The sequence below is a fragment of the Argiope bruennichi genome, chromosome 4, assembly GCF_947563725.1.
Source record: "Argiope bruennichi chromosome 4, qqArgBrue1.1, whole genome shotgun sequence".
NCBI classification, from domain to species: domain Eukaryota; kingdom Metazoa; phylum Arthropoda; class Arachnida; order Araneae; family Araneidae; genus Argiope; species Argiope bruennichi.
Window position 1 is genome coordinate 83,967,322 of NC_079154.1, and position 13,649 is coordinate 83,980,970.

At 24.4% G+C, this 13,649-nt stretch overlaps 1 protein-coding gene across 7 annotated transcripts in view; it reads left to right on the top strand.

Annotated features, from left to right (window-relative positions):
• Positions 1–13,649, top strand: part of LOC129966737 (dystrophin-like) — a 249,446-nt gene that overhangs the window by 116,338 nt on the left and 119,459 nt on the right. For 5 of the 7 annotated variants that reach the window (XM_056081284.1, XM_056081279.1, XM_056081281.1 and 2 more), the window contains exons 26-40: positions 382–595; positions 1,344–1,447; positions 1,536–1,688; positions 2,089–2,250; positions 2,442–2,570; positions 3,049–3,222; positions 4,119–4,262; positions 5,278–5,445; positions 6,068–6,226; positions 6,381–6,527; positions 7,130–7,282; positions 8,473–8,700; positions 10,612–10,908; positions 11,627–11,998; positions 12,402–12,574. In XM_056081284.1, the coding sequence (XP_055937259.1) occupies positions 382–595; positions 1,344–1,447; positions 1,536–1,688; positions 2,089–2,250; positions 2,442–2,570; positions 3,049–3,222; positions 4,119–4,262; positions 5,278–5,445; positions 6,068–6,226; positions 6,381–6,527; positions 7,130–7,282; positions 8,473–8,700; positions 10,612–10,908; positions 11,627–11,998; positions 12,402–12,574 (2,777 nt within the window). The remainder of the gene's footprint in view (positions 1–381; positions 596–1,343; positions 1,448–1,535; positions 1,689–2,088; positions 2,251–2,441; positions 2,571–3,048; positions 3,223–4,118; positions 4,263–5,277; positions 5,446–6,067; positions 6,227–6,380; positions 6,528–7,129; positions 7,283–8,472; positions 8,701–10,611; positions 10,909–11,626; positions 11,999–12,401; positions 12,575–13,649) is intronic. The other 2 variants (XM_056081286.1, XM_056081285.1) reach the window with 2 other exon arrangements.

Below are 13,649 nucleotides of genomic sequence, written 5' to 3' on the forward strand. Positions count from 1 at the left end.
TTAATGTACTATTGAATCTGATAAGATTTTGAAGCTTTTCAATAATATATGATGGTTTTTCTCAAATTATTTATGGTTCCTGTTTGAATCACAAGTGATTCTATTAATCTAACTTTAGAGAAATGCTACTATTTGAGTCAGCAGTACCTGCATGCTGTTATTTCTTCGAAATTCAGGAACTTTTTTCTTGTTTTAATCCTTATTTTGCCTTTCAGTAAGCTTAAATTCTAATCAATATATGTTATTATTGATAATTGTGTTAATATTTAATAAAACATTGTATTCCTGTTGTTATGATTGAATTGTATTGATTTTTGCATAAGTCAGTTTTTTTTTGTAACTTGATGCTTGTTTATTTATAAATTTTGTTAATTTTTTCAGTTTCTATTAAATAAAGTAGAGAAAAGACATCAAGAATATGAAAAACTTTCATCTGCTTTTAAGAACATATCCAATTCATCTCAGCAAAAATCTTTAGAAAACTTGTCTGAGGAATTTGAAAATGTGAAGTCAAAGTGGGAAGGAACAGTTTCAAAAATTAAAGAATTGTCTAAGAAATACAAGGAAATGGCTCTAAAATATAATGAATTTTGCAGTAAGGTTTTTCAAATATTTTTAATCTGATCTAATTAAATTCATCGATGTATTAGAATTTGATTAAGAAATAAGATTACCTCGCCTTTTTTTTATGTTTGTGCTTTAGAGTATATTAAATACTTGCTGCAACATTAAATATTTGCTTTATATTATTAAACTCACCTAGGCATAGTTTAATTTAATTAAAATTTTATTATTATAAAATTAGTATTAAATTGATAAAACCAATTTTCTGGTATACCATTTCATGTATAAGAAGTGAAGGATAGTAAATTTCTAAATATTTTCATTGATTAATTATTTATTATTTAAAAATCACAGTGGTATATATTATTTTGTGTTCCTTGTGACTTTTAAATGAATAATTCATCATTAGAATTATTAAAGTAATTAGTAAAATGTATTTTGAGGAAATGATAAAATTGCTTAATTAATTTATTTCCATATTTTTATCACTTTCATGGGTAAAAAAAAAATTGAATGAGAATTAAAAATGCTAATAAAATGTAATATTGTAAAGGATTGAGCAAATTTTGAATACTAGACAGCATTAATTTAGTAAATGTTACTAAAACAAATAATCTCAAAGCTAAAGTTTTAAGTATTCATCTAATCTAGAGATTGATGCTATTAGAGTTTGATTTTCATCTGTTGTATTGTTACTGATAAATTTACTTGTCTGCGAAACAATGCTGTTGCATTTCTGATATAAAAATATTTTAATTACATTATATTTTTTTTTAAAGATTTGGTAATGAGAGAAAATGATTGGTTAGATCGATTAGAAAAGAAGCTCAAAAGATCTCCTGAATCTGCTGCTGATGCTGAAGAAATATCTGAAAATTTAGATGTCAGTATTATCAGTTTTCTTTTTTTTTATGAATGATTATTAATGATTTTTAAGTTTCTAGAAGTTTACTTTTATTGTTATTTTTTAGGACCTGGAAAATTATTTACGACATCACCCATCCGATAGAATACCAAAAATTCAAAATATTGGACAGTTTTTAGTTTCAAATGATGTTTTAGTAACTCCTGTAGAAAGGGATGTAAATTTAGTAACCAGGCGATTTGAAGAATTAAGCAGACAAGTAAGTACTCGTTTGGCCATTTAATATTTTTGAAAGTAATTAATTATTATTGGACCTTTAAATTAAATTATTTCTTAAATGGATAGTATAAAATATATAAATATTAACAATATATGCAACTATATTGATTTTTTTATTTAATTAAGTTTTCTTATTTTTTATTATAATGTTCAATGTTAAAAATTACTTTAGAATGTACTTTATTTTTTATTTTCTGAAGATATTCAATAAAAAAAAATAATTTACAAATATTTTTGTAACTTTGTTAATTGTTATTTACTTTGCTGTTACTTATAAATTTAGAATAAAACTAGTTCTAGAATAAAACTGTAATTAGATTAATTTTTAAAAATTATGTTTTGCATTTTATTATTATAATTGTTACCTACTTTCCTTTAAGGGTCGAGACAGACAGCAACTCTTAGAAAACAGCATAGCTGAAGCTCAGCAGTGTGAACGTCACATATTAACTGTCCAAGCTTGGATATCACATATTGACACTGTTTTGCAGAATAGATTAGATAATGATATCTCTTCTCAAGATGTACCTGAAGAACTTACAGTATGATAATTTTATCTCACGTTTTTTGTTTTCTTTTATTCACAAAGAAAATGTTTGTTGAATTTTTCTATTATTTCTGGATATATATTTTAAATTGAACATCAAATGTTATTTTCAAGGTATTGCACTTTTTTTTTTATATTTATTTTGTGTTTTGAAATTTGATTATATTTTTTAAAATTTTATTTTAGCAACTAGAGGCCGAATTTGCTGAAAAAGAACAAAGTATTAAATCTCTTCAAGAAGATGTGGAGAATTATAGGTCTCGAGGGCGCATTGAGGCTGCTCATAGACTAGAAGAACAATTGCGTTTAGTAGAGGTAAATTTAAATTCTAATTTTTGAAATGTTGGGTTTTATTTTTGTTTCTTTTCTTTGTCTTGTTACAAGGTGAATTATATATTTAGAAAACGCTTTTAATATTGGTTTACTAATACTAATACTGTTTAGTAGAAATAAATTTAAATTTCAAATTCCAACTTTTGAAATGTTGTAATTTATTTTCTTCTTCCTTTCTTTGCTTTTGTTATAAGGTAAACAATATATTTGAAAGATGCAATTAATACTTTAGTTTTAATTGTTGTCTGTTTTATTTATTTTTAAAATAATTATATATGTATGGGATGTGTTAATCTTTCATTAAAATGATAAGAGGAATCTCATTTTAATGAAAGAGAAATGTGAATTCACTTGAGATATCAACACAAAATTATTTAAATTATTATTTTACTTTATTTCAAACTTATTCCATCCTTTTATTTTTAAACTAGAAATTATTTACATTCTAATTTTTTTGCAGGAAAAATTTAGTGAATTACAAGAAAAATTCATCAAATTTCAAACTCCTTGTAATTTTGGAAATAAGCTTAATCATATGGGTACTATGTTAAATGAAGTAGAAGATGGCCTCAATTCATTTCAGTTCTCCAGTGAAGATTCTGATTCTTCTGAAAGTCAGCTGGAAAAATGTTTGGTAATGCAAAACTTTTTTTAAATTATTATTTTAATTTTTTTTAACTTAAAATTCTTATAACTAAAGTTACATGTTTTTCATTTAATTTTATCTTCCATTTATTAATAAATTTTGTAAAATTGTTTTTAATTAATAATTTATTTAAATAATTTACTTTCCTGTTGGTCACTTATCTTTTAAATTGAAAGTTAAAATAAAAATTGTCAACATTTTGTTAAATTTGTAAGTAAATTTTACAATTTACTAAAAAACTATTCATTGAAATACATTAGTGTTACTGATTTTGATATCTATTGTCTTTCTTTTATTTTAAGTGTAAGTATAATTCTGATAATTATGAATTGTTGTATGATTATTTCAATAAAAAAATAATGAAAGAATTATTTATTTGTTAGCATTTTGCTATTTTTATGCAGAAATTTTATTTCTTCCAAAATGTTCTATATTCTTTGAAATGATATTGAATAAAGTCCTGTAGTAACTTTATAAACAGTTTGAATAGAGTTCCGTAATTCTATTTTGAAGAATTTTCGAGCAATCCAAAATGAAGAAATATTTATAAATATTTTTTTTTAATGAATACATTGATAATTTTTTTCTGTTGCATTTTTTATTTCTTTATAAATATGATTATACATTTCAACTTTAAGCTAATTTTAAGATTTTTAGGTTAATTTAGAAATGTCTGAATTATTACCTATATTTCTGAAAAAAATTGCATATACTTGAATTAAAAGCCTATGCCTTTTTAATATTGGCAATTAATCAAGCATTTTATCAAAATGCCTTTTGTGCTTTATGAAACATTTGTTTTCAATATAATTTAAAATGTGTATAACATTATCCTATAATTAATTCAGGCTCCTTTTGGGAATAAATAAACATTTTTGTTGTAGCATTTATACAAAGTTTTGAGTGAATTGAAGCCAGAACTGGAGCAATGTATACGACAAGGAAGGCAGATAGCTGGTTCAAAGCAATCTGATTTAAAAGAACGATTAGAGTTCTACAAGAATCAATACAACATTCTTGGTTCTAAGGTTTGATCAGAATTGCATATCTTGCATGGAAACACGTTTTCCAAAGTTTCCTTAGTGTTTGCATCCCAGTGGTCAAATTTGTCTTTGGTGGGCTGTCACTTTTATTGGTAATTTGGTGAATGCAAGAAAAAGAGGAACAAGCATAATTATTTAAAAATTATCTTGTGATTAGGAATTAAAGTGATCATTTATTACTGAACAAAATATTGCTAACTAAAATGGTTATGAACAATGTAATCAAAATTACATGACAGAATGCAGAAAAGAGAAATTTTATTATAGCATTGATTGTTCCGGCATAATAATGTTTGTTTATAGTGGTAGTATGTTGGCTTTAATAATTTTTATAGTATTAATATTGATTAAATTTATAATCCAAAATTAGCAATATCAACTTGTTTTAAGACAATTAAACAATTTATAGTTTTAGCACAAGATCAAAAATTGAAATATGCCACAATATTTCACTTCAAACAGAAAGTCATTCAGTACTCAAATCATATTGTTTGGCATTATGTTTTTAGTCCGTTTCCAAAAGACTTATTTTATGTAAATTTCCAGATTTTTTCATTGAATTGTTCCTCTTTTTCATCCCATTTTGTATGGTGCAAGTCTCGTTGCATGACCATTAAATTATCTAGCTGTTACAGAAATGCATTAAAAATTAAGGCTTTGCATGCTGCATAATTAAGTTTACAAAAAGAATAAAAAAATAAAAGGCTTTTGCTAATGAAACTAACATAAATTGGAAATGACTAGGCAGACTGGGATTTCAGGTTTACGATTGTTATCATTTTCAAGATTTGGTTGTTGTGTGATCTCTAATTTTGATTAATGGCCTGACAACTTTTTTGGTTGTTGATAATGCTTTGCCTGTTAAATGTCAATTGTATTTAGTTTTTTTCAATTCAATTATTGTTATGATTGTTGCAAGGTTTATTTGTTTTTGTTTTTAAAATTTCTTAGTTTTCAGGTATTATGATTGCTTTTGGAATTAAAAGTAAAATTTTTTTAGGTTACTGAAGCAAGAACTGCTCTTGAAAATGCTGTTAAAAAAGAAAGTAATTTAGAAGCTGAAATTTTTCATTATCAAGAATGGCTACATGCTGCTCGGATGGACGCTGATAAAACAGCTCCAGAAAAAACAAAGAATGTTAGTGAAATGGAGGTTCAACTATGTAATGTGAGTAAATTAATAATAAATATTTTTTCACATTGTATATTTGAAAGGTTATCGATTTTTTTTATTTCTTGTTTTCGTATTAAGTTCTTTAATTTCAATACATTATTGTAATCTTGTGTGAGGAAATTGTCTTATATTTTCAAGATAATTTAAATTGTCTGATAGTAAATTTACTTTTTATTTCAGTAGTTATTAATACTTAGAATTTATTCTTCAATAATCTGTTTATGGATAACTAATTTCTTTTGTAAGGTTATCAATAAAGGGTATATAATTAGCTCAAAACCATGTTATAGAAATCTTTTAATATTTTCAAATTATGAAAACATCATATTATTCTATTAGGATTATATGTTTTCATAAATCTTAACATAATATTGACATATTTTATATATTCTTTTGATTCTTAATTGCATTATTGTTTACTTTTTTACTGTCCAAAAAAGGATATAAATAATATAGTGATGATTAAAAAAGACTTTTTCAATTATTGTTTTACATCAATCAATTTTTTAATTTCAAAAATTGTAGAGAAAATTCAGTTTGTTTAATTGCATGAAACTTAATAAAAATTTCAACAATATGTCTATTGATATAATATAATACAGATAACATTTCATAGGATATACTCTCGGAGGTGAGGAATAAAAAGAATCTTTTGGACAGCTTATTAGAGAGAGCCAAAAATTCAGATGAGTCTTCAGAAGAGAGCATCATGGAATTACAACATGAATATTCAATGTTTGAACAGAAATTAATGAAACGCATTGAAACTCTAAAGGTATCAATATTTATTTGAAAGATTCTTGATTATACGCTTATTTCCTTTTGCTTTGTTCTTCCTTTTATCTCTTTGAGCTGTCATTATTTCTTGCTGCCTCTATCTGATTCATCTTTCATGTGCTATATTTCCTCTCCTCCTATTTTTAAAACAGGGTGCGAGTAAAGAATATTCCAAAGACTTCTTTCAGTCTTTAGCCGAAATGAAAAACTGGTTACAGTCAGCTGCAAATTTTGTGTATAATTTTGAGAAGCTTTCCCGTAAACAGAAATTGTCTGAGTCTCAGCAAGAAAGGCTTAAGGTTTGTGTACTTTTCGGGGAATGTTACATATTTCACCTGCTTTTTGCTTTTGCTTCACTTCTAATGCATGAAATTAGATGCACAAACATCTAACATTTTACTTAAAATAATTATTGAAATATTATTTGAAATAAATAAATATTACCTGTTTCTTCAATTTAAATATATAAGTGAAAATTCTGTTACTATATTTATGAAGCTTTGGCTTAGTAGATTTTTACAAATCTAATTCTTATTAATAATAACTGTAATTAGATTTGTTTAAATCTATTCTGCATTTGCTGAAAATTTTTAAAGAAAATTAGATTAAGATTTAGAACAAATTGTGATGAAGCAGATATTTTTTAAGGATATGAGGTTATAATTTTATTAATAATTAAAAAATTAATAATAACTAATGAATTATAAAAAAATCAATTTGACATATTCAGTTGCATGCAAAATTTAATTAGTATTAATTTTTTAATTGTTTGCATTCTGCTTTTACATTTAAATCTCATAATTATTACCTTAACATTTTTACCAAATTCACCAAATTGTTTTAAATGCTTTAATTTCAACTACATTGAGATTCTCTGTTTTGATTCATTCCTCAATTTTAGCATTTGCAAGAAGAATTAGTCAGCATAGAACAGAAGAAAAATGAACTGATTAAAGCTAGTAATCAAATGGGAAAGCTTAAGGAAAAGTTTGCAGTCAAACCTGAACTAGTTGAAGTAGAAGAAAAATTTGAAATTTTATCTAGTAAAATTCAAGTATGTTTCTTTTCCCACACTTTTTTTTTTAAATAAAATACTGATATTTGCTATATTGTGCAGTAAATATTAAAGAGCTACAGATTATCAAAATATGGGCTGTTGCAAAGAAAGGTATCAATAGTCCAATATAACAAATAGTCAACATAATTTATAAATAAGCCCTAATTGCAACTTAATTTTTCAAAATTTTTTATATTAAATCACATTCTGACAACAAAGTCAAAAAGAAGAAGGTGAGAGAGGGGGGAAGGCAGACAGACCTGCCCATTTTTTTTTTTTTTTTACCTAACAACTGATATATAAGCATTTAATCACCTTACTTGTGATCTTAAATGCCAAAGTTTATTTCATGCCTTTATTAAGCTTGCATGCTTTTACATGTACTTTGCTTTGTTCGTAATGTAAGTATGTAAAAATTACTTTGCAGTAAAAAAGATAATAATAATAATAATAAAAATTGTGAATTTTAGCTTGAGGTTTTTTCAGTTTTTGTCAGCTGTTTCCTCTGTGAAAAAATTTGATCTCTTTATGTATCCAAAGGAATAATAATAATAAGTATTTTGCAAATTCCTAGCATGTTATAAAGATTGGTAACAGGTTTATTTTTTAATTGAGATTTTATTTTTTATAGCTTATTGATAAATAGATGGGGATATTTAATGTTTGATGAATAGACTTATTCAATTGTTTTTATTTCGATTTTTTTGGTCAGTGGCTATATATCTAGAAAGCTGAAAAAATAATAAATGAATTTACTGCTAATGCATATGAACTATCTGTTCTTATTAAAAATGAAACTTTTTTAGTGGTTGCATTTATTTATTATTACATTTTATTATATTTTTGTGTTAATGCATATAAATAAGGATAAAGTAACTTTTTATATTTTCTGCCAAAATGTAGTTAATTTCATTCAATAATATTACTTCTAATATACTTTCATCTAATAATGTTATGATGCTTAATAATCTTAATATTGATTTTTTCATTCATATTTTTAAATAGATATGAATATGTTTGATAAAATATTGTTTAATAAAATTTATTCTTCAAAAACTTTTGTTAGGATTCATTGTTAGAGTTAAACATGTATTATTCATTGACAGAGAAAGATGCTTTATTTCCATATATAACTGTTCAGTGAAGGAGTACAAAGCTCATAGATATTTTCTTTTAAATTAATATAGAATTTAGTAACTAATCAAGAGATTGACGTGAAGCGTGCCACAATTGAGCAACTGAGGGCATCTCCTGTTCAGCTTCCTACTTCTGAGCCTGGTTCTCCTAAAATTGAAGAAATTGGACTGAAGATTAGAAGGCTTAGTTCAGCTCTTGATGAACTGGGGACATTAACTACAAATAAAACCAATATAAATAATTTTGATTCCACTTCTCAATTAAAAGAAGAGCTCAAAGTGAGTTAAACCTGCTGTTGATAAGCTAATTCTTAGTTGTGAGTTAATAGTTTAATTACACAAGTGTTCGATTTTAATTATTTATTTGAGTTTTATATTTCATTCAATATCATATTAAGAATTTATTTTCAGTTATGTTTTTATATATATTTTATTTCAGATATATATATATATATTTCAAAGTTGAAATTTTAACTTGATTATTTTATATTATAAAATTTTTATTATAATTGTCTAATTATAAAATTTTGACTGCTCAAATAAATATAAGTTTTATAACTTTTCCCTTTTCTGGTGCTTTAATTTTCTCTTGCAAAAGCTTCAAAATTAGAAGCATACAAACTCAAAGATAATGTTGAAAAAATTTGTTTCTTTTTTTTAAGCCTTTTTCAGTTTGATTATTTGAATCTCTATTAAAATTAATTTTCCAAGGAACTCATTCATTTATTCATATCTTATTCTCCATTTTGAGTCTAAACTTAATATGTAATAAAAATTTTCTGAATAATATTAGAACAGTGTTGTTTTTTAAATATTATAACAATGAATTCTAAGTTTATTTCACATATTCTATTGTTTCAAGTATACATTATTTGAAGTAACAGAGTATATATGAATAAGAATATATAATAGAGATGAATTAAGTCTTATGTCCTTATTTTGATTTGAAATGTAATAAGAAATAATAATGTTATAAAGAAATTTGCTAGAGATTAATTAGCACAATTTTAAATTACAAGATTTGTGGAAAAATAGAATAATTAAGCTTTTTTTTTTCTATTAAAGAAAGGTTAGACTTTGCTTCAATATATATTATTAATCTATATTATGTTTTTTTCTGCCATGCGGTTTGGCAAATGCATTCTTAATAGATTGTCCCAAAATTTTACACATACTTTAAATAACTATTATATAAACAATTAGTAAATACAAATGTTAATTCTTGTTAGCTATTAGAAAATTCATAACTTTGCAGAATTAGTGTAATGATTTTTCATTTTTTACTGTTAATTTTTGAAAATAGTTTTATCATCAATAATGCTGACATAGTCATTATAATTACAATAACTCAACAACTAATAACCTTTGGACACTATGTAATGGAACACCAGATATCTTATTGTGATATTGTTAAATATGTAAGGTGATTTGTCAGTATTTGATTGAATTGAGTCTTCCATTTTTGAGATTGTTATAGGTAATGATGTCCTTTTGAACATACAACAAGAATTTATTATCAGTCATTAAAAAGAAGTTTGAGAATAAGAATGGTAATTCCAGCATGATAGAATATTCTTTTGTTACTATTGGGATTCAGTGTTTTTTTTTTTAAATTCTATTTAACCATATCCTAATTGATTAAAAATTCTATCCCGATTGATTTATTTTTGTACAGATACACAAGACTTAATATTTATGGTTTAAGATTAAAAGAACCCAACTAGTTGAGAGCATTCATTAAAATAGAAAGGACCGATTTAACAATTACCATGTTTATGACTGTTTCCAGTTCCATTGATTAGTTTTATCAGCAGCATCTGAATAATAATGTTCATCTGTTGGGGTATTTCTGATTTTTGATTGAATTCTATAGTTGTATAAATTAATTTCAATTCTAGGCCTTAATGTATGATATCAATTATTTATATGCTCTGTTAAGTCTGCATTCATTTTGGATATATTAAGTAATGGAAATATTGTATATAGAATTAAATTGTAATTATTGACAACTTATTGCATATCAGGACATAATAATATTGATTTTATTTTCATCAGATCTATGTTCTATTTTCTATGTATGATTTTTATTTGATATATCTTAGGAATTAGATTTGAAATTTTCGATAAATTGTTTTTAAATTATGAAGTACATAGTTGAAAATATCACAAAATATCAACTATATTTGATAGGCTTTGACTGAAAAAGTTACAACTGTTGAAGAGGATATGAACCAGCTTAGAAGTGAATGGCAAGTTCACAGCAATAGAGATGACTCTTCAACAGCAAGGTTAAACCATCAAATGAAAGAATTGACTGATAAATATATGAATATAACTGAAAAAGTTGAAACACAGTGCCAAAAATTGAATGGCAAAATTGAGCGTTGGTCTGATCTTGAGAGAAAACATGAAAATCTTTCAGATCGCTTGCAGTATCTTCTTTCTAATTTCAAAGACATAGAAAAAGCCCCAGTTAGTCGACAAAAGGTATAAAAGAAATTTTTTAAGTAATTATTTGATGACTTTTTTGTACAAATTTCTGATTTTTCTCCAATTGTAAAACTTTTTTTGGCTAAAAATTTTCAAATTTTCCTTTTGTTCCTTTATTTGTTAATATGTAAGTATGATAAACCTATTTTCAGTATCTATATTTGATTTTAAAGCATGTATAGTAAATAAACTGTGTAAGTTAAATCATTACAATTAAAAAAAGATGATTTTGAATATAAACTTTGTAAATATTTTTTATAAAATCTATCCTAACTAATTATAATAACAAATTTTTTAAAACTTAATTATGCTGGCTTGTAGTTTAAGAAAACTTGGTTTATTTTAGAATGATTTTTAAAAATTTATATCTGCTTAATATTTTTTTTCTTTTGAAATAAATAATTTTATTGCTTTAATACTCTGTAAATCTACTCAGAAAAGCTTCTGTGCAAATGAAGTTATTCTTTTTCTTTATTTTATTGTATTAGACAATAGTTTTTATCTTTGGGTTCTAAATCTCTTTTAAGTGTCCTCTGTGTGTAAAACATTTTTATGCATAAAGGTTAATTAAAATTATTGAATACATTTATAACAACTTTTCTCTTGTTATGACAGTAACACAAGTGGTTCATTTATTTTATAATCAAACATTTCATATGATTAAATATTTTGTATGTTATGTTAATTATTAACTGATTAAATATATCTTTATTAGGCTTTAGAAGATGAGGCTAAAAATTTACAAAATGAATTTGAGAATCTACAGCAAGAAGCAACTGAAATTGGGGCCTCAAAGACACTTTTACAGAAATTGTTAAGAGAGTCCACCACACACCTGGCAGGTTTAAGCATTAGGTTGGATGAATTAGAAACTTTAAAACAGAAATCTGTGAAAACAGCTTTAACCCAAACTGATAAGAACCAAGTCATTGTTTTGGAAACATCTAGTTATGCTATTGTACCTGATTTTATTGCAAAAGTAAATAAAGTTAGAGAGGCTGTTGCTGCAGTTAATAGACAATTACATCAACCTGAACTAGCTGGAAAGGATTTTGAAGATTTTGGCCGACAAGAAAGTTCATTAAAAGTGAGATTTTTGTATTTTATCTAAACTTATTTGATGTGACTTTTAACTATAAAAAATAAATGATTTTAAGTACATTAGTTATTATTTATTTTTACATATTAAATAATTTTCTTTTTGTTAAAGATTATTTATGGAGATTAATATAATTTGATAAGCATCAAATATTTAACCTTATTATTTAATCTTTAATAGTTATTAGAATAATCCAATAATCTTTGAAATATGATGCATTAACATTGAAAATCATGTAATTTGCTTAATCTTCTTTATTAAAAGTTAAACATTTGTATACAGGAAATATCTTAAAGTATGCATTAACATTTTTATGATATTTAAAAATCTCATTTCTTTTCTAATCTATTCTATTATAAATCTATTTAATTTTTGGTATAATATTTTTCAGGGTATCAAAGATGGCATGAATGCTTTAAAACCAAATGTTGAGCTAGTATTTGCTGAAAAGGAAAATGTTTTAAAAAAAGCTTCTAAGGCAGATGCTGCACAGATAGAACGTGTATCTGAAAAGTTGAATGAAGAATGGAACAAATTAAATACTTCTTATGAAGAGAGATATAAGTAAGGGCTCATTTTATTCCCAAAATTAGATAGCTTTATTTAATTACATAATATTAATTAGATAATAGATTTAATTAGATAATATCAATACATAACTAAAATATCATTCATCTCTGTTTCTTAATTGGATATTCAAATCTATAATTTTAATATAGGGATTTATATTCATTTTATGAGTCTGCTCAGACTGCTATTGACATTTTGATTTTGGAATACATAATTAGAAAGAGCTGAATATTACGTTTAGTAATGAAATTTTATATCTGACCAGATTTTCTTATGAATAATATAGCAGTGTAAAAATGGCTTATAGTTTCACTGCTTTTCCCAAATATTTGTACACATGTTTTTTAACAAACATATTTATTTCTTATTTGTTTTCATTATTTAAGAATTAGTATTGTTTAAATGCTAATAAGAAAATTCGATTTGACATTGATTAATTATAAAATATCTATGATTTTGTAGAATTTCTTTCAATATTATATTTGTGATATTAAAAAATAAATACAATTAATTTTTTTATATTTTTTACATAAAATATAAGTAAGGGCTAAAAGATATAAATAATTTTTTTCTCAGAAAATATAAATAAATTTAAACTAAAAAATTCTGAATTTTTTTAAAATTAATAAAATATGATAAATATTTAAAAATAACTATGAACAGCTATATTTAATGATTCAATAGTTACTATTGGAGTGCTAAATTGCTCATTTCACTGAACATTTTTTTTTTATCTGTGAGATTTTTGATAGATGATAGTTTCTACAATTTGGTAACTTAATCAAAGAAATTTTTAACATTATCATATGAGAGTATGAAATTTCTTACTGATGTCTAATAAGAAATAAGAATTGTTAGAGAAAATTCATACAAAAATCTTTTTAATATTGTTCTATATGATACAGCAAAGAGTGAAATTATGTGTATGAATTTTTTATGTGTATTTGGTAAGTATGAGAATAGGTCGTAAAGTATATTTCATAACGCTAGGTAATTAGGGTGTCCCTATCCAGTGTTTTCCCGTCATTCCACGTTCAACGTACGCTGATGAGATCAACGCTTGCTTGAA